This window comes from Mustela nivalis, assembly GCF_964662115.1.
Source record: "Mustela nivalis genome assembly, chromosome: 6".
Lineage (NCBI taxonomy): Eukaryota > Metazoa > Chordata > Mammalia > Carnivora > Mustelidae > Mustela > Mustela nivalis.
Window position 1 is genome coordinate 125,287,566 of NC_139025.1, and position 20,693 is coordinate 125,308,258.

General features: G+C 43.2%; 1 protein-coding gene across 1 annotated transcript in view; it reads left to right on the forward strand.

Moving 5' to 3' along the window:
• OTUD7A (OTU deubiquitinase 7A) overlaps nucleotides 1-20,693 on the forward strand; it is a 363,957-nt gene that overhangs the window by 257,020 nt on the left and 86,244 nt on the right. The window contains exon 5 of the mRNA XM_082736328.1: nucleotides 18,902-19,084. Coding sequence (XP_082592454.1) covers nucleotides 18,902-19,084 — 183 coding nt within the window. The remainder of the gene's footprint in view (nucleotides 1-18,901; nucleotides 19,085-20,693) is intronic.

Consider the following 20,693-nt stretch of genomic DNA (forward strand, 5'->3'; position numbering starts at 1 on the left):
CATAGTATTTTACATAGAATGATCACGAAGAAACTCTCTGATGATGTGTAGTCCCAGGAAAGAAACCCATAATGAAGTAAAGGAGAAAGTAATACAGATATTTTGGGAACTAGTATTGGCCAGGTGACCAAAGTGATTGGATTCCCAAGAGGAAGAGGAGGTGACATCGAGGAGGCCTCACTGGGTGCCCAGGAGCCAGAGAGGGAAGGGTTAGGGGTTGACGGAGAGAACTTTGGACTCAGTTGAAAAGTGCCTGGAAGTCTCTGAGGTTGAAAAGGAGATGAATAGGACAAAATTTCCATTTCCCCAGGGTCATCCTGGCTGACCTATGAACAGACTTCAGGACACACAGAAGTAGAAAGAGCCAGAAGACTCTTGCAACAATCCAACAAGAGATGTGGCTTACCTGGTATGGGAATGGTAGAGATTCTGAGACAGGACTAGATCAAGGGTGTGTATTTTAAAGTCACACTGGAAGGTTTGGCTGGTGTGGAGTATGAGAGAAAAAAACAGAATCAAAGATGACAGCAAGGATTTTCATCTAAAAGTGGATCTCCATGAAGCCAGAGTCTGGAGGAAATCCAAGTCTTTGGCTCAAGTCTTGTTAGGCCCGGGGAAGCCCTGTATGAGTTTGTTCCAGTAGCCGTAACAAAGTATCAGGAACTGGAGGGTAGGAGAAGAGATATTTCTTGGGTCTCTTCCTCTTTTCACAAGGACACCAGCCATATCAGATTGGGGTTCCAACCTTTAGGAACTCATTTAACCTTTAATTTTCTCCCTATCTACAAACACAGTCTCCTTGGCAGTTAGGGCCTCAACATAACAATTTTTGTAAGACGTCCAAGTTGAGGTGTTGCGTCAGAAGTTGGGTATGCAGATCAAGAGCTGCCCAATGACAAAATTCCAGGGGAGGTCAGTGCATACTTAGCAGGTGGCACTCACCAGGAAGGGCTCGAGGGGTCATCCAGGTGGCGAGCACAGGTGGGCAAGAGAAGTGGTTCCAGGGCCAGAGGTCTCTCAGCAAGTGGAAGCCAGGAGCATGAGAAGAATCCACCAAAGGAGACCCAGAAGGGGCTAAAGGAGGCAGATCAAAAGGGTGTGGTGTCCTTGATAATAAATGAAGAATGTGTGGAAGAAGGTGGTGATCATCTCTGAGTATCTGCAGGAGGCCATTGGTGCAGTTACAGGGGTCTGTCACTGGGGTGAATGAAGGAACATGAAGGGAAAAGGGGGCTCATGCCATGATGGGTGGGGGAGCGGGTTGCAGCAGTGAGTGAAGCGAGGCATCCATGTCATCCCCAAACCCTATACCCCTTTGTCTCAGTAGCCACTTTTTCCATATAATAAAGAGTGTCATTTAGATTTCTTACAGCCCATGGCCTACTTTGATTTCCACAGTGTATGTGTTACTGGCACTTTTATCTTTTTTTTTTTCTTTTACAATATATAGTTTTATTTAGTTAGCCCAATGCCTTTAAGATTCACTCACATTTCTGCATGAGTCAGTGGTTTGTTCGTTCCTACTGCTGCGTGATACTCCATTGTAAGGAGGTACCACAGGGTGTTTTGGGTTTTTTTTCATCTGTTTGCCAGCTGAAAAACATTTGAGCTGTTCCCTATTTTTAGTGTTTATGAATAAAACCACTATAAACGTATGCATACAGGTTTTCATGTGAATGTAAGTCCTCATTTCTCTTCAGTAAATACCTAGGAAGGAGATTGCTGAATCACAGGTAAGTGTATGTTCAACTTCGTAAAGAACAGATGAACAGGTTGCAGAAGTGGCCATGCCGTACTGCATTCTCAGTGTATGAGATTTCCAGTTGATCCATGTTCTCACCAGCACTTGGTAGAGTCGGGGTTTTTTTAAGCAATTCTAACAGATAATAAAGAGTGTCAATTCCGGATTTGGGGGTCCCTCTCCAAAATCCGTAATGTGTTTGTGACTGGCATTTTTACCTTACTTCCAGCAAACCTCTAAATAACAGTCGAAGCCACTATCTTCCCTTGTTTTTTTTTTTTTTTTTTTTTTAACTTTCAGAATCTTAAGATTTAGGGAGAACCCTACAGAGGTGAATTTCAACCACCTCTCCTTAAGGTTGCTCAAAGTAGGGCTCAGAAATTATCCAAGGTCACGGAACAAGCCCACAGAGGGCCTGTGGCCAGAACGTCATGCCTGACACTTGCTATCCTTCCCTCCCTCACCCACCCACATCTGATCACATGCGTGAATTCGCAGGACACCAGGACTGAATGCCTGCTTTACGAACAGCCCTGGGAAGCATTTGTGTAGAAAACCCTGTCCTTAGTCATAGGAGGACTTGACTTTCGGTACATCATAGCCATGTTTTAAATTTATGAATATTTGAGCTATGTACACAGCATGTGTGGAAATTAGACTTTCATTCCAAGTTAAATTCATTTCTTTCCATTGATCGGTGTGTCTGTTTATGTGCGAGTACCACACTGTTTTGATTTGGCTTATATCTTGTATCTTGAAATCTGGGATTGTGATACTTCAGTTTTGTTCTTCTTTTTCAAGATGGTTTTGGCTATTCAGGGTCTTTCAGGATTTTATACAAATTTTAGTATTATTTCTCCTAGTTCTGTGAAAAGTGTTGGTATTTTGTTTGGGATTGCATTAAATCCGTACATTGGGTAGCACGAACATGTCAACAATATTTATTCTCCCATCCCATGATCATGGAATATCTATTTGTATCGTCTTCAATTACTTTCATCAGTGTTTTAGAGTTTTCAGAGTATGGGTCTCTCACCTTCCTGGTTAAGTTCATTCCTAGGTATTTTATTATTTTTGGTGAAATTGTAAATAGGATTGTTGTCTTAATTTCTCTTGTTGCTACTTTGTTATCAGTACCTAGAAATACAACAGATTTCATTCAGCATGTTAATTTTGTATCCTGTGACTTTACTGAATTCATTTATCAGTTCTAGTATTTTGGTGAAATCTTTAGAGTTTCCTAGATACAGTGTCATGTCATCAGCAAAAGGCAACAGTTCTAATTCTTCCTTACCAGTTTGGATGCCTGTTTTTTTCCCTGTCTGATTTCTCTGGCTAGAACTTCCAGTATTATGTTGAATAAACGTAGTGAGACTGGACTTCCTTATCTTATTCCCGATCTTACAGGGAAAGCACCCAGCTCTTCATAGCTGAGTATGAAAACAGTAATTTGAAAAGATACACGCATCTCTATATTTACGAAAGCATTATTTACAACAACCAAGCTATGGGAGTCACACAAAGTACTCGTACCCATAGATGAATGGATAAAGATGTGTGTGTGTGTGTGTGTGTGTGTGTGTGTGTACTATACATACACATACACACACATATACATAAACACACATACACACACACATTAGGCATAAAAAGAATGAGATTCTGCCATTTGTAACAACATGGATGGACCTAGAGGGCATAATGCTAAGTGAAGCAAGTCAGACTGAGAAAGACAAACACCATATGATTTCACTCCGGTGTGGAATTTAAGAAACAAAACAAATGAACAGAGAGAAGAGGCAAACAAAAGAAGACTGTTAAATACAGAGAACAAACTGGAGGTTGCTAGAGGGAAGGAGGGCGTGGTGAAGTAGACAAAAGTGGATCAAGGGTGCATTTACTGTGATGAGCACTGAGAAATGCATAGAATGGTTAAATCATCATATTGTACACCTGGAACAATATAACACTGTATGCTAATTATACTTATATTTTTTTTAAAGATTTTATTGATTTGTGTGACAGACAGAGATCACAAGCAGGCAGAGAGACAGGCAGAGAGAGAGGAGGAAGCAGGCTCCCTGCTGAGCAGAGAGCCCAATGCGGGGCTCGATCCCAGGACCCTGGGATCATGACCTGAGCCGAAGGCAAAGGCTTTGACCCACTGAGCCACCCAGGTGCCCCTATACTTACATTCTTTTTAAAAGTTAGTTCATTTTGAAGAAATGAACTGTCAAAGCTGAGGCTGATGGCTCCTGCTGAGCAGTGTCTACCTGCTGCGTATTCTCTCTGTTCTCTCTCCATACCCCTGCTCTTCCGTGGTCCTTCTACATTGGAGGAAAGAAGCTGGCCAATTAGATATGCTCCTAGCATAATAGGAAGGGTTAGATGACAATCACGAAATAGTAACTGGCTGCAAGACTTCCTCCCCAGAGAAGGTATAGGATGGACTAGTATAACCTCGTTCATCAGAATTCCTGCAGAATGTCTACTCTAGCCCCATCTACCTTTCTCTATTTTAGTATATTCATCCACGTACACGTAGATACATAATTTTGCATAACAGGATCATAACATACGTATCATTTGTTTCTAGAAAATCCTCTTTTTTGCTTGTGTTGCCCTACCCCCTCCTTCTCTACTCAATGCATATCACCACCAACTACTAGAAACCCATATTAACAACCTATTATGTCTTTCCATATTTTTCTCCAAACTCAAATAATCAACTGCAGATACATATGTAATAATTTTAAACACAGAGAAAGACACACAGACGTATACACATGCATGAATGCAGCCAGAGCTCTCTTGGGAACACCTAAGACACTTGAGGTTTGCAAGTGAGATGGATTTTAATACAGGCACTTAGAGGTTTTCACCACCATTGAAAGGGTTGATGGAGCAAAGGTCAGGGATGCCACAGAGAAGCAGGTTTGTAGGGAGTCACCGTCAACCTCAGGAATGTCAGAGGGGCCAGGCTGCTGCTGTTGTTACCTGCAGAAGGAAGCTGGGACTCACAGCTACTATGAGGTTCCCCAGAGCTACCCTAGGAGCTGTGTATGTTCACGGCTGGCCTTGGAGTATGATGGCTTCTCCTTCTTGCAGCCTTGCAAACTTTGCATCAGTGCTTCTCCTTTAGAACCTGGAACTTATCAGGAAAGCAGTTCTGGGAAGTGTCACTTCTGGCTTTTTTTTTTTTTTTTTTTTTTGGTCACTTCTGGCTTCTGCCCCAGTTTGCAGAGGAAAGTGAAAAAGGAGACTGTAGGGAAGGCAGTGATTGAGTTGGCAATGGACTCTCTGGCACTCTCTATCCTTTTACTCGTATCCTCATCCATACATATCCTTGATCCATACTCAAACAAGCAACCACAATAACACCACATCGCACCAATCCCCCACACAACCGAAGATGAACTCACTTCTCACCACCCGCAGGAGGTACAAAGCCCCATAAGTTCAAACCCATCTTGAGTTGTGTTCATTCCTCACCTGGTTGAGACCATGACTTATCTTCAGAAGACTATAACTTGAAGACTAAATTAGGAGCTTACTTTAGCCTACTTTATGTCATATAACAAGGGAGAATGGCACGAGGTGATTCATATATACCTACTGATAAATAACAAAGCAAGGGAGAAAACACACAAACCATATCTTGAATCCTGCCCCTTGCACACTGCCCTTGGAGAGTTTGTAACATCTTCTTCCATGACACCTGCCCTGCTCCCCTTGCCATCACCCAGCACCCAGACCTTCATATCCAGACTCTGCACCCTTTTTTAATTAGGTTCAATTAGTCAACATATAGTACATAATTAGTTTTTGATGTAGTGTTCAGTGATTCATTAGTTGTGTATAACGGCCAGAGCTCATCAGATCATGTGCTCTCCTTGATGTCCATCACCCAGTTACCCGATCTCCCCACCCCTGACCCTTCTGTTTGTTTCCCGGAGTCCAGAGTCTTTTCTTCTGCCATTGGCACATTTGGTCAATTCTCAGTTTAACATTTGTAAAAATCTAATCCTATGCACTCTAGATTTTTACTAGCAAAAACCTTAGAATTCTTTTGATGTATATGGAACTTTCTCCTAGGCCATCTTCCTTGTTATGAATATGAAAACTTTTTTGAGACCTGGGTTTTAAAACTGGACATCTCCATGAAACACATCTGCTCAGAAGAGGCCGTTGCCAGGTCTTCAAACAATGGGGAGGGCGGGCACTGGTCTTGGTCAAGGGAGAGGGGCTTCCTCTGCTGGTCTGATAAGCTCAGGGCAACTGGAGATTTAAGGACCCCAGGTTCATCAGAACCCACTTAGTATTCTCAGGATCCCATCCAGCTTTCAAAGCCCAGTCTTTTCTGCTCAATGTCCTACTGCTCAGGACTTTTCCTGCATGCTCCGCAGCACAGTCAAGGGGGTTCACCCACTGCACTCCTTAGATCCAATCTTTGCATCACAGTGACTGTTAACAGCTGTTAGCTTTTCTACACCATCAGAGAACTAGCCTCATCTCTTTCTTTCTGCTTTTCTGGAACAATCTCCAGTACCAAATTCTGATCCATCAGCATTTGATAAAGAAAGAGGTCATCCTAGGTATTTCTTTTTTTTTTTTTTTAAGATTTTATTTGTTTATTTGACAGAGAGAAATCACAAGTACACTGAGAGGCAGGCAGAGAGAGAGAGAAGGAAGCAGGCTCCCTGCTGAGCAGAGAGCCCGATGCGGGACTCGATCCCAGGACCCTGAGATCATGACCTGAACCGAAGGCAGCGGCTTAACCCACTGAGCCACCCAGGCGCCCCATCCTAGGTATTTCAAGTAGGAAAGGGAAATAGGGGTTTATAGACCAGAAGAAATATGTGAAATCAGAGAAGCTGTGCTCATAGTTGGAGGCTCACTGGTGCTCACTGGAAGTCCTTACAGCCTTGAGTCATGAGGCACCTCCCCACCTACCCTGGCAGCTGGATTGCCAAGCAGGTGCTTCTTAGGAGTTTGCCCCAAAGCTACAACCAGTCTCCATCTGCTCTCTGCCCCGGCATCTGCTTGCAACCCCCCATAGAAAGCCAGCCTGTGCTCAGCCTTCCAATCAGTCTTGCATGAATGCTTCTCATTGGAGTCTGTTGCCAGAACTCTACTGAGAAGGGACTTGCAGGAGCTTTCACTCATACTTCTCCCCTGGGATGAGCGAGGGTGTGCAAAGGCAGAGCGGAGGGTGGGCAGGGCGGATGCAAAATTGACCTTGGATGCTAAGGCATGAGGATGCTGGATGTGGACCAGGCAGAGCTGTGTTTGCTTTGTTTTACCCAAGGTGATTATGCTGCACACACTGTCATCATACTGCTTTTCTCACTCAACACTACTTCACTGAAATCCCCTCAAATCAGTTGTATATGTAAAGTCATTCTTTTAATGTCTGAGTAATCTTCCAGATGTGGATTCCATACCCCAGCCAGCCATTTCCTGGGTAGTCTGCAAGATCCTAGACACATGCCTTCGCCTCTCCCTCTCTCTCCAGTCCAGCCCTGAGGAGAACCACCACCACCCCCCTGACCCTGCTTCTCCATCCTCATTGTCACTGGGCCAGGCCATCTCGATTCTCATCTATATTGCTACAGGTCTCTCCTAATGTTCTTTCTGCCTCCAGCTTCCCCAATTCTAATGCAGTTTCTGCTATTTAGCCAGAGTAATTTTTTAATGCAAATACTTTCTTTTTTGAAAATAAAAATTTGATCAAGCCCCACTTCTTTGTCAATGCTTCAGTGACTCGTGTTTGCCCTTGGGATAAAATCCAAACCCCAGCGCATACTTCACAAGATGCTTCAAGGAGCACTCTGTCCCAACACCTCCCTCTCTCCAAGCAGCCTCTCCTGGCTCCTCTCGGCACCGTATTCATCTTAACGACCTTCATTGCCTTAATGGACAAGGTCATTTCACTTCCAGGTTTATCCATGTGCTGTCCTCTTCCCAACATACTTCCACTGCTCCTCCTGCTCCTGATTCTTTGCCAGAATAGCTTTCATACTTCCTTCATGTCTCAGCCTAAATGAGAACACTTCTGATCATCCCCTAAGTCTCAAGTTATATCCCGTCCTGGGTACCCTGTCAGACTCATGGCTAACTCCCAGTGTAGACCTCTCCTGTCTCTATTTTTCTGTATTAGTTGGGGGGTAGCTGGCAGTAATCTTTCCAGATTCTTATTCAGGCTTTTTTCCCCCCTCACTCAGCATTCTTGGCAATTGAGCTTTTTATGCTTTTTACCTCGTGTTTGCAAGATGATTGCCACAGCTCCAGGTAATATGTCTGCATTCCAGTCAGTAAGAAAAGAGAATAACAGCACAGGTCAGCTCTCCTTTTAAGTCTACATTCCTTTAGGGCGCCTGGGTGGCTCAGTGGGTTAAGCCGCTGCCTTCGGCTCAGGTCATGATCTCAGAGTCCTGGGATCGAGTCCCACATCGGGCTCCCTGCTCAGCAGAGAGCCTGCTTCCCTCTCTCTCTCTCTGCCTGCCTCTCCATCTACTTGTGATTTCTCTCTGTCAAATAAATAAATAAAATCTTGAAAAAAAAATTATAATAAAAAAAAAGTCTACATTCCTTTAAGTCAGAAGTAAAAATGTCTTTCAAATACCTCCTAACAGAGTTTGACCCATATCTGAACATTGAGGAATGACAACATCTAGGGACTTAATGAAAGAGGAAGAGGTGCTGTTAAAAGGACAGGAGTAGAGCACCCATTGGGGGGGGGGGGATGACTAGGGGAGTGCAATGTCTTAGAAGTAAGAGAATGGCAGTCACTGTGTTGTACATTAGATTCCTCCCCCTTTCCTCCCCCCAAAAAGGGGAGTAAATTAAGGAGGAGAGAGAGTTTTATTGGTGGGGGACAGAGAAATGACCTTGGCTTTATCTATACCAAGCTTGTTGGTAATCTTGAAAAGAGCTGCTTCAGTAGAAAGTGGATCACAAAGACCATTTTGCCATGGGTCAAAGAGTGATTGTGCATAAATATATTTTCTCTTTCAACATTTGTTTAAATTTGCCACACCTACCAGCCTCTATTGCTGTTAATAGAATGCAATAATACCAGTGTCTTTTTTAAGTTTTCAACATCAAAAATATCCAAATATCAGTCATATAGTTTTGTTGTATTATTATCATATCTGTTATATTTGCACAAGCATCTGGTGAACTACAACCTATTGCAAGATTAGTTGAGCAAGGCTTCGGGCTGATTTCCTTCTCCACATTTCTATAAAAATAAACTAATTAAAACAGCCTTACAAATATCAGCTAGCTAAGAAGTCCAGTTCTTTCAACTGGTTCTTTCTATTTCCATCTGTATTTAATAGCCAGGAAATTCAGAATTGTTGCTGTCAATGGAAATGAGATGCGGACTTCCAATTCTGTAGTTTCGGCACCCTACATATTAAGGGAAAGTTCTCACTGGGATGCACTTCAGGTATTATTTAAACAATGAAAGTATTGTTTAATCCTTTTTAAAAAATTAGACATTTAGTTTTATTTACTGTTTGTTTTCTATAACTTATTTATTCAAATAGTTCAAAAACTCAAAAGAGGAAGACATTGACAATATCTTACCACCCCAGTCCCCAGTCCCCCACTCTTGATCACCACCTGTGCTAGTTTTTTATTTACCCTTCTGGTCTTCGCATACGCAGATGCAAGCACGCACTTATTTGTGTATATTAATTAGAGAGAGAATGTATATATTCGTTATTCTGTCCTTACTCAAAAGTAAGATTATGAATATTTAACACCTTCCTTATTTCACTCCCAGATGTGTGCTAGAGTGCAACGTTCCATGGCAGCTTCGTCATTGTTTCATGCACTAGCATATTATGTTAAGTGGAGTGTAGTTTATTTAAATAATCTTCCATACATGGACAATTAGCTCGTTTCCATTATTTTGCTGTTGTAAATGATACTGCAATGACTATATTGTACATACCTCCTTTTATGTGTATAGGTATTTCTCTAGGGCAAAAGCCCAGAAGGGGGGTGGCTAGGTCACAGGATAAGTACATTGTGATTTTGATGAATACTGGGAAATAGCCTTGTGTGAGGGTTATATCATTCTGTACTTTTAGCAGCCGGGGGATGAGCGAGCCTGTTTACTAACAAACTTGGTAACCAGGGGGTTCCCAAATTTTGCACTCACCACTTTGATATGTGTAAAATGGTTTCTTGGCGTATTTGGTTTTTTGGTTTTAGGGTTTAAAAAAATGTTTTTATGTATTTTTGTATGGGAGAGAGAAAGAGAATAAGCACAAGTGTGGAGTGGGGGGCAGAGGGAGAAGCAGAGTCCCCACTGAGCAGGGAGCCTGATGTGGGGACTCCATCCCAGGACCCTGGAATCATGACCTGAGCTGAAGGCAGACACTTAAGCAGCTGAGCAGCCCGGGAGCCCTCTTGGTGTATTTGTGATTTGCATTTCTTTTGTGAGTGAAATTAATCATCTTTCCATATTTAAAAGCCATTTATAATTATTTTTCAATGAAATCTTTGTTCATGTCCTTTGCTTGTACTTCTGGGTTGTTAATCTATTTTCCCCCTTACTGGTTTCTGGGCAAACCACATATGCATGCACTCCGAACTCCAGAGAAAACAGAGGGTGTGGCATATGCTCCTGTGCTCAGATCCTTTTGTCAGGGGGTCCAGGCACTCCTGCCAGGGTGGGGAGCAGAGAGTGACACTGCTGATGACTCACAGCTGACTGTGTCTTCTGGTGTGACCCCCAGGGGAAGGAAGTCACTTCATCTAAGACTCTCCCTAACTGGGGGCAGCACCGCCATGCAATGCATTCTTTATATCTGGGCCCTTTACTATAATACAGATTCGTCTGGAGGGCCATCCCTTTTCCTGTGCTGCCAGTCAGTTCAGGGAGGACCTCAGTGGCACCTTCATGGTGGATCTGCTGCTTCCCCCCTGCCCATGCCCCGCCCTCTGCCCCATCCACACTAGCCCTCCTGCGTGCATGCCCCTTCCTTAGACTTAGATTTTCTCAGTCTCTGACCTGCCTCAGAGATGACTCCTGGTATGTGATACAAAATGCAGGACTTTCCCCAGATCAGTATGTCTGTTTTGACATTGCAAATGTGTTTCAGTCTCTCTGGGACTTCTGTTATGTTCCATGGCTTTATTCGGTGTTCATATAAACAGGAGAGCCAGTTCCCTGTGTGGGAGTGCCCCTCCCTCCTGACTGCTCCTTTGGTTTAGAGGGTCCCTGGTTATTCTCGCTTAGTGTTTCAAATGACTGTTATAACCAGCTTGCCTGATTCCAAACCCTGCTTATATTTTTTATAGGGATCATATTAAATTTTTAAGTTAGATGAGGAAGAAATGATGATGTTGACCCTGCCATACTAAGAACATAGTGTGTTCAGTCCTGCTTTGTGCCTTGAGAGACAGTGTAAGTGTTCCACATAGATGTTCTACATATTTCTTTTAAATTTATTTCTCAGTATTTTAAAAAAGATTTTATTTATTTATTTGACAGAGAGACAGCAAGAATAGAACACAAGCAGGGGGAATGAGAGAGGGAAAGCAGGCTTCCCACTGAGCAGAGAGCCCAATATGGGGCTCAATCCCGAGACCCTGGGATCATGACCTGTGCCGAAGGCAGATGCCTAATGACTGAGCCACCCAGGAGCCCCTATTTCTCAGTATTTTATCTTTTAGTTGCAGTTATGGAATTGCATGATGAAATACTTCCTTCCATTATGTCATATGACTTGTTTTTGTTTATGCAATTTTTTCAAGATTTTATTTACTTATTTGTCAGAAGGAGAGAGAGAGAAAGCACAAGCAGGGGGAGTGGCAGGCAGGAGAAGCAGGGTTCCCACTGAGCAAGGACCCTGATTTAGGACTTGATCCCAGCACCCTGGGATCATGACCTGAGCTGAAGGCAGATGATAAACCAGCTGAGCCACCCAGGCATCCCCAGGCTATTTTGTGTGTGTGTATGTTAATTTTACATCCTGTGGTAGTCATTAGCACTGTTCAAGGACAATGTTCTGCAGTCTAACTCCCCCTTGTGGGTCCTTGGGAGAACTGCCCCTCCTGGCTCCTGTGGTTGGATGGGACCCTGTGGCTAGTTTGAGCAGTGGGTTGGGAACAGAAGTCAGAGGTCACAACTGGGCCAGAGTATTTGATTGTTAATGGGAGAAAGTCAAGGGATTTTTGTCCCTCTGTCATACTGACAGGAAGTTTTTAAGACTGACTCCTCTGTCCTCCTGAATCCCGAAGCGAGAAGATGTGACAGAGCTCAGCCAACCTTCGGCCAACCCATGGCTTGAGCAAAAAGCAAGCCTTCGTTGTAATGGCCTCAAGAGTCTAGAGGCTGTTTATTCCCACATTATAATCTATTCCTGCTACTTATGGCATTCTCTTGTTAATAGTAAATTCCAGTGTTTCATGGCAATTTCCGCTTTGTAAAATTTTCTACTTTTCTATTTAGTATGCATATATTCATACTTCTTATGTCTTCTGTTTTAATATGTATCTGAGATTTGTTCTAACGGGTCTGATAAGACACAGGCATGGAAATCAGTGTCACAAAGGAACAGGAGGCAGGCCACAAGGGCCACACAGAGGAGTAGCAGGGTCAGTCAGGAGACACACAGAATGGGGAAAATACGAGCAAGAACCTTTAGTGTGGGTTCTGCAGGAAGAAAGAGGTAAGGCAGGGTAAGCAGGGTAAGTAGTTTTAGAATTGGCTAGATGGGCTGGAGAGGCTGTCGCAAGTTGTACCTGGCTGTGGGAAATCAGCATGGGGGAGCATTTGCCCTGACTATGAAAGCCTGATCATACGTGGTTGGGGTGAGGGGTTCAGATTGGCTGGTTTGCACATAAAAAGACACACTTGCAGGGAGGTAGTTTGCCCTGAGTAGGACAGTCCCCCTGGGTCATCAAGACCTCAAAACTACAGAAAAGAAAGAGCATAATCAATACATCTCCATTATTTGAACACTTTAGGGTTATAAAGTGGCCTTCCTCATCTTAAATAACTCTTTTTGGCCTGAATTTTACTTTGTTTGATATAAGATCATGTCTCCTATATTGCTTTTTGTTTTTGTTGTTTTATCTTTGCGTGTTAAACCTGATACAGCACTATCCTTCCCTCTTAGTTGCAACTTTTCTGAATCACTTTGCTCTAGATAGATCTCATATATACAGCAAATAGTTAGACTTTGCTTTCTGAGATAATATGAAAAAACTCATATTTAAATAGTTGCATTAACTCTGTTTAAAGGTATTGCTCTGACAGATATGGTGGTTCTTAATTCTATCATATTGTCTTTTCTATTTTTATATATAAATATTTCAAATGTCTTTCAATATATTTTGTTAGGTTCTTCTTTAAAATATATTTCTAATATTTAGAAAAGTTGCATTTTTTATCTAGTGACTTACTTTTTAAAATTCTACCTTTGTGTAACATCCTGTTTTCTTTTCTCTTTAGACCATATTAGTTCTTACAATCTGCCCCAGCAAAATTAGCTTGTATCTTCTTCTTCCTCCCTCCTCTCTTTATCTGTCTCTTGCCATCCAATTAAATCAGTAGTATATCTTTTATCTGGTTTTGGCATTCATCTCTGTACTATTAAAAATGTTTTATGTATTTATATTTAATCTTTCAACTTTAAATATTATTATTTTGTGTTCCCATGTAGCATAGCTAAGGGAACTGTTAGTTGATTCTACTTTCTGCCTTCTACCATTTTGCTGACTGTACCATTTTTGCTCAGCAATCTCAGCAATCTCCTCTTTCAATTGTATCTGTACCTTTGATTTTTCATAGTGGTACAGTTAAATAAATTTACTACTGCCTGGCTGTCCCTTTGCCAAACTCCCATTCATCTCTTGACTAGCTGGAGCCCAATCTCTAGTAGTTTTCTCAAGAAAGATCTATTTGAGTAGTAGTTCCTGGACTCATACACATTTAAAATGGTTTGTCGGCAACCTCTGTAAATGAAAGGATAGCCTCTATGAGTATAAAAATTTCTTAGCCCACATTTATTTCTCTCTTACAGTATCTTGTACATGTCACCCACTAACTTCAGGCTTTGAATGTGGTTGCCAGGAAGTATGTTAATTTTCTTCATTTTTTGCTTAAATATTCAGATAAAAAATATACTCAGTATGAAAAATATATATATTTTTCAATACAAAATAATTTTATAAGGATATATCTTGGTATTGATTATACTAAGAGAACCTCCTTTTATGCAGTGTGCCTTTCAATATATGGAATCAAATCTTTGCATCAAAAGCTTGTTTTTTAAGATAGTTTTTAAATTCTTTTTTTTCTATTATTTTAGATTTTTTTTTTAAGATTTTATTTATTTATTTGAGAGGGAGAGAGAAAATGAGAGAGGGAGAGCGTCGGAGGGAGAAGCAGACTCCCTGCTGAGCAGGGAGCCCAATGCCGGACTCGATCCCAAGACTCCAGGATCATGACCCGAGCCGAAGGCAGTCACTTTACCAACTGAGCCACCCAGGCGCCCCTATTTTAGATTTCTTATTTTAGGCTCTAGTTATGCATATGTTGTGTGCCTTTCACCTGTATTCTACACCTACCATTTCTCTGTAAATTTTTATTTTTGTTTCACTTTTTCCACTTTATTTATTTTTCAATTTCTTGTAATGATTTGTTTATTTATTTTAGAGAAAGAGAGCACAGGTAAGGGGAAGAGCAGAGGGAGAGGAAGAGAATCCTCAAGCACATGCCCCACTGAGTGTGAAGTCCCACAACGGGCTTGATCCCACGATCCTGAGATCATGACCTGAGCCAAGATCAAGAGTTGGACACTTAAACAACTGAGACTGCCATCTGCCCCTATTTTTCACTTTTACGGTCCTTACTGTGCTATCTGTGGTCTGTTTTTTCTTTGCTCTCTTAAAATTTAACTTCATTTCAAAAAGGATTCTGATTGTTTTTTGCTTTGTCTCCTGAGTTTAGTCAGTTCCCATTTCACATCTTCCTGTGATCTCCTGCATCTCTGCTTTATAGACCCAGGTTCGAGTGAACTATAGCCCCCCAAAAGCTTGACAGACCCGGATTTGAATCTCAGTTGCCACTTACTAGCTGGATTTCAATCACAAGCCATAGAAGTTAGACGTAGCAGAAACTTAACAATGAATGATCATAACACCAACCACCATAGGCTAAGATCTTTACCAACATGACCTCCTAGTCTCACTTAATCCTCCTAAGAATTCCCATTAGATGGATTTTACTCTCCCCAGTTGTGCAGAGAAGTAATCTGAGGTTTCACATGGTGAAATGTTATATTCTCTCTCACAGAAGTCGCTACAAGGCAAAGCCAGGGCTGGACCCAGGCCCCAAAGCCTGTGTTCGTGACTGTTCCCCTGGACCAGTTCCTTCTTTGAAATGAATGCCCCAGCTTCAGAGGCACATACAGCCCATGGCCACCATGATCACTCAGCCTATCGATTCCATATGGGCCTCAGCCCATCCATTGTGGTGGTGAGGCCATTGTGGTCCTCTGGGTCCTTCCTGCTCCTCCTGAATCTGGGTGACATCCGTTAGAATTCTTTGAGACTTGGAATGGAAAACAAAGGAGAGCTTGAGTCATATGATCTCAGACCCCCCAAAGCCCACTTCCGGGCCACCAGGAGCCCACCCCATCCCTGTCCCCTAGATTTCCTGTTTTTAGATACAACCTGTACAACCTGTCAATACCAAGCTAACCACAGAGGCCTTCCCGGTCCACATGTCTATAAATCACCATTTACAATCCTGGTCTTCCCGAGCTGCCATCTTGGGAATTGTACAGAGTAGGAAGCCATCTTGAGGGCCTCCGACTCCCTCAACAATTAATGAATGTGTTTGTCGTCTGTCTTGTTTTCTTCCCATGTCAACGGCCTTTCCACATTTATGGACAGTGAAGTACTGACTCCTTGAGGAATTCTTTAAAACTTCTAAAGGGAGTGTTTGGGAGCTAGGCTTCTGTGACAGTGCCGCTGCCCCTCCTCTCTTCCCTCTTCATTCTCATTTAACGGTTAATGAATTTCTGTGATGAGATGCAGCACAAGGAGGACCAGATGCTCCCTGGTTAAGAATACAGGGCAGGTGCACAGCAAAGTGAGCATGAGTGTGGGACAGCAACAGGAGAATACAGGGTGGTCACAAGCAAGCCAGAAAATCAGCAGTGAGGAGTCCCAGAACACACGGTCCTTCCCCAGTGGTAGGACACCTGCCTCGTCAGTGTGTCCAAGTTGATCCACTAACAGGTGTGTGAATGGGAACACACCCGTGTCCTGCAGGACAAAGCTGCAGCACTGGCCCTCGGGGGCCTACTCTCACAGTTGGGCCCGAATACCTTATAGTGGGGACAGTGGATGGGGGTTCTGAGAAGGGTGGGGAATAGACAGAAGCAGCAGAAGAGGCTCTTTCCACTGGGCATAAGAAGCCCAGTGGAGCGGGAGGGGGCTGGCTCCCCATATCAGTGCCCTACCAGCAGGATTAGGGTCTACAGCTCTGCCAGGACCAGGCTTTGTGTGCTGGGCAGCCCTGCATGGGAGATGCAGCTCGGGCCGGGAGGACAGATTAGAGGGTTCACATGCAAACACCATGATGTAGCAAATGAGGAACTGCAGGTAAATGCCGTAATCAGTCTATGTGTCACTTTCTGTCTGTGATACACCATAACAGTGCCTGTTCGCTGTTGAGGCCTGGGGATGATGATACTCCTGGCTGCACCTGGAGCTCTTCAGGTGCCCCCCCCCATGGGATGCTTCCCTGCTCTCCCATCCCTCTTCACAACCAGAATTCGTCGTGCTGATGTTACTGCTAACACACACCTCCGTGCCGGAATGTCTGCATTTTTTTTTTAAAGATTTTATTTATTTATTTGACAGATAGAGATCACAAGTAGGCAGAGAGGCAGGCAGAGAGAGAGGAGGAAGCAGGCTCCCTGCTGAGCAGAGAGCCCGATGTGGGGCTGGATCCCAGAACCCTGGGATCATGACCTGAGCCGAAGGCAGAGGCTTAACCACTGAGCCACCCAGATGCCCCAGAATGTCTGCATTTTGTGATAGGAACTGGCATCATAAATGCTCCTCCTCCACCTCCCCTCTCAACCTTCCTCCTCCATGCAGCTTTGACCCTCCTCTGGGTATTGCCTTAGAGCCCGACCGTGCCTTGGAGCAGGGTTCCTCTCACATTATCACCCCTGCTCAGACATGATTTCCCTAAAGGCCATTCCCATTAATGCCCGTTTGATAGTCACTCTCCCTTAGACTTGAAAATGCCAGGTTTTGATCATGTGGGTAGTATGTGTGCTCTGTGATTATTAGTCCCATGTGAGAGCACAAGTATGTTCTGACATTTCTGCTTCAGTTTCCTTTCCCCAAACCAGCCCTGTTATTGCCACCACCCCAGGCCCATGGCCACAACCACCACCCTCCACGTCCGCTGCTAACCATAATCAGGCTGCATTACATCAGGACCCCCTATTTATTATCACTTACAAAACCACCAGCTCCTGCTGTTTTTTTCTGTTGTGTGGCCCAAATTAGTTTTCTTTTCTTACCCACTGAGATGGTACAAAGATGCTACTATTGCATCTTTGTTAGCTGACTATGAAGGGGGGGGAAATGTGATTAAATTACAAATGGCCGTATGATGTCTGAGACTATCAAGTCTGCACTAGATGTGGAAGGAACAACAAAAAAAAAGTGATGTCCCTATATTTTACACATCCAAAGCCTCATGATATTGTATATATACGTAATCCAGCATATAATTAGGTCAATACTGTTAATACCTGCACTTCGAAGTTAACCGGAAAAGGGTAAGATTTTATTTGCTCTTTAAAATGAAAGCGAAGCTTTTAATTCTTTGTCTTCAAAAAGCTAATGATGCCTGATAAATGGGACACAGTATGCAGTGTCTCTGCCCCTCCATTAGAAGGCCGTTGACTCAGACTCAGAATTAGAGCCCCACGGAGTACCAGCCCCCACAACAGCTCTCCCTGGTGTTGCAAAGAGTCCCCTTCATCACCCTGCACCCATCTCCGTGCCCAGGGGCCCTGTTTAGAGCTGTCCCAGGCCAGGACCCCAGTCCCCAAGAGCATCTCACCCAGTTCAGGGTCAGAGGTCTGAAGACTGCTTCCTACTAAGTCTTTTACACAGAGAATGACTCTCAAGCTTCTGCTTTTCCCATATGAACCTTAGAAAGAGAACTAAAACTATAAGCAAAAGCCTAGAGAAAATTTGGGTATTTTTTTTATTGGTTGTTTTTGGGTTTGTTGTTGTTGTTTGTTTTTTGTTGGGGGGGGGGGTTAGTTTATATTTTGCTTCCCTCCAAGAATACGCTACCTCTACAAGTTGATTTTTCAAAGGGGTGGAGGGAAGCAGTATAATTAGGAACATAATGTTTTTTTTTTAATATAATTTTTATTTTTTATAAACATATATTTTTATCCCCAGGGGTACAGGTCTGTGGATCACCAGGTTTACACACTTCACAGCACTCACCAAAGCACATACCCTCCCCAATGTCCATAATCCCACACCCTTCTCCCAAACCCCCTCCCCCCAGCAACCCTCAGTTTGTTTTGTGAGATTGAGTCACTTATGGTTTGTCTCCCTCCCAATCCCATTTTGTTTCATTGATTCTTCTCGTACCCACTTAAGCTCCCATGTTGCATCACCACTTCCTCATATCAGGGAGATCATATGATAGTTGTCTTTCTCTGCTTGACTTATTTCGCTAAGCATGATACGCTCTAGTTCCATCCATGTTGTCGCAAATGGCAAGATTTCATTTCTTTTGATGGCTGCATAGTATTCCATTGTGTATATATATGTTTTGACACGTGTGTGCATGAAGCTGAAGGCGATGAGAATAAATACAGTCACATATTTCGGATGGACGTCAGTCGCAGGTGTGAACCCCTACTTACACATCAGGCCATTTACCCCTCTGAAAATACGAGCATTACTGGTGGAAAGTTCATTACTGAACGTGCTGAGGAGGAGCCCTTCTTGCACAGTTTTTTTCAATTAGCAATAATTGCGCCTGGAATAAACCTCATGGTTACGATACTGTCACTGCGCAAAGCTCGTACAGTTTTTTTCTACAATGAGATCCTTAATATTGTCATTTCTTGGCCATAGGCAAAAACTGGGACCTGACCGCCGCTCTGAGTGACTATGAGCAGCTCCGACAAGTGCACACAGCCAACCTGCCACATGTGTTCAATGAGGGCAGGTGCCCCAAACAGCCAGAGCGAGAGCCGCCCCAACCCAGCCACAAGGTGGAGCGGCCCTGCCTGCAGAGACAGGACGACATTGCCCAAGGTACCTGATGAGGGGCTGAGCCCAGAACGGCTTCCCCAGTGTGCTGTGGCTTGCATGGGGTGGCAGGGATGGGTGGGTGGAGGGCACAAAGGACCTGGCAGGGGCATCACCTCTGGGCCGCAGGCAAATCGATCTGTGCGCGCTCATCAAACTGAGATGTGCACCGCCACTTCGGTTTCAGGCTCCCCCCTCTGCCTCAGAGAAGCCAGAGGAGGAGTCCAGTTGCCCAGGACCCCATGTGATTAAAGGGGGACACTCCTCCTGGAGTCTTAGTCTCTCCATGCCAATGCCCTCTAGTCCGTTCACTTAGTTCCTACGTAGCGTGGTCTCCGGATCTGCTCATCATCAGTTCGTTGCTCCACGGGCTCCCTTTCCTCTATTCTTTTTCTTAATTACAGAAGTCAGATGTGTTTATCCCGATGAAAGAAATAGTACAAAGATATAGAGAGAGAACTTAAGAGTTTTCTTCACCCATCTCAGAGCTCACTGATGTAATAACCAAAGATTATGTCTTCGTCTGTCCCTCCTTGCTTTCCGTGTGCTCTTTCAAAATGCATCAAGGTCAAATGCATATGATGCTTCTCAAATCACTTGTTTCTGGGAACACTGAATCATGAGTAGAGTCTCAATATTTTATTCCACAACCTACAGTAATATTTAAACCACTCCGGTATGAATGGTTATTCTGGGTTTTCTTGGGTTTTGTGTTTTGCTTGTTTTCAATACTACTAACAATGCTAAAATAAACAACCATATGCCTGTGATCTTAGATACTAGTGTTTTATTTCTCTAAGTCAGTGTTCCCAGAGTGGATTTGCTGTGCCAGTACCTGTGTGTCTTTAATTCAGTAACTTCAGGACTTTTCCAGGTGCATTTTTGCTGGCGATGTGTGAAATGAGGTATCTCCCTCCACTCTTGCTAGCACTGAACGTTTTTGTGGTGGCTTTACGTTGCTTTTCTACTGTGAAGGGTGGAAGAGGGTGTCTTGTTTTAACTTTCATCCTGTCATTTGTTAGTTAGCCAGCTGGATTTGCCCTTCTGCAACATGCCTGTTCTCATACTTTGCCCATTTTTCTGTTGATTTTTTTTTTCAGTTTTCTGATCGATGTGTAGCATTCTTTGTGGTTAAGATTAGGGACATGTATTTTTACACATGTGTATGTCTTTCGCAGGATATCATTTGCTTTATGACTTTGTTTACAGAATATTCTGCCACACAAAATGTTTATATTATTATGCATCCATGGCTGATAGGAGTCCTCTTTCACTTTGGAAGGTCTACCGGAGTACACAGTTACTGGAATATGTCCCTGTATTCGTTTTAAAATTTTGTTCATAGGTCTTTCGATTGATTTGAAATTTTTATACAAAATAGGAAAGAATCTAGTCTTGCTTTCTTCTGAATCAAGAATGAGTTACTCTAGCACATATATTGAATAAAACATTCTTTACCCACTGAACTAAAATGCCAAAGTTGCCATGTATTAAATTCCCAAATATATTTGGATCTGTTTCCAGACATTGTCAATACACGTGGTCACTCGTCCTGTTACCTTAACTCTGGTAGTCCATTCACTATAATTTTTGTTAAGGAACTTCTTTCATGGTA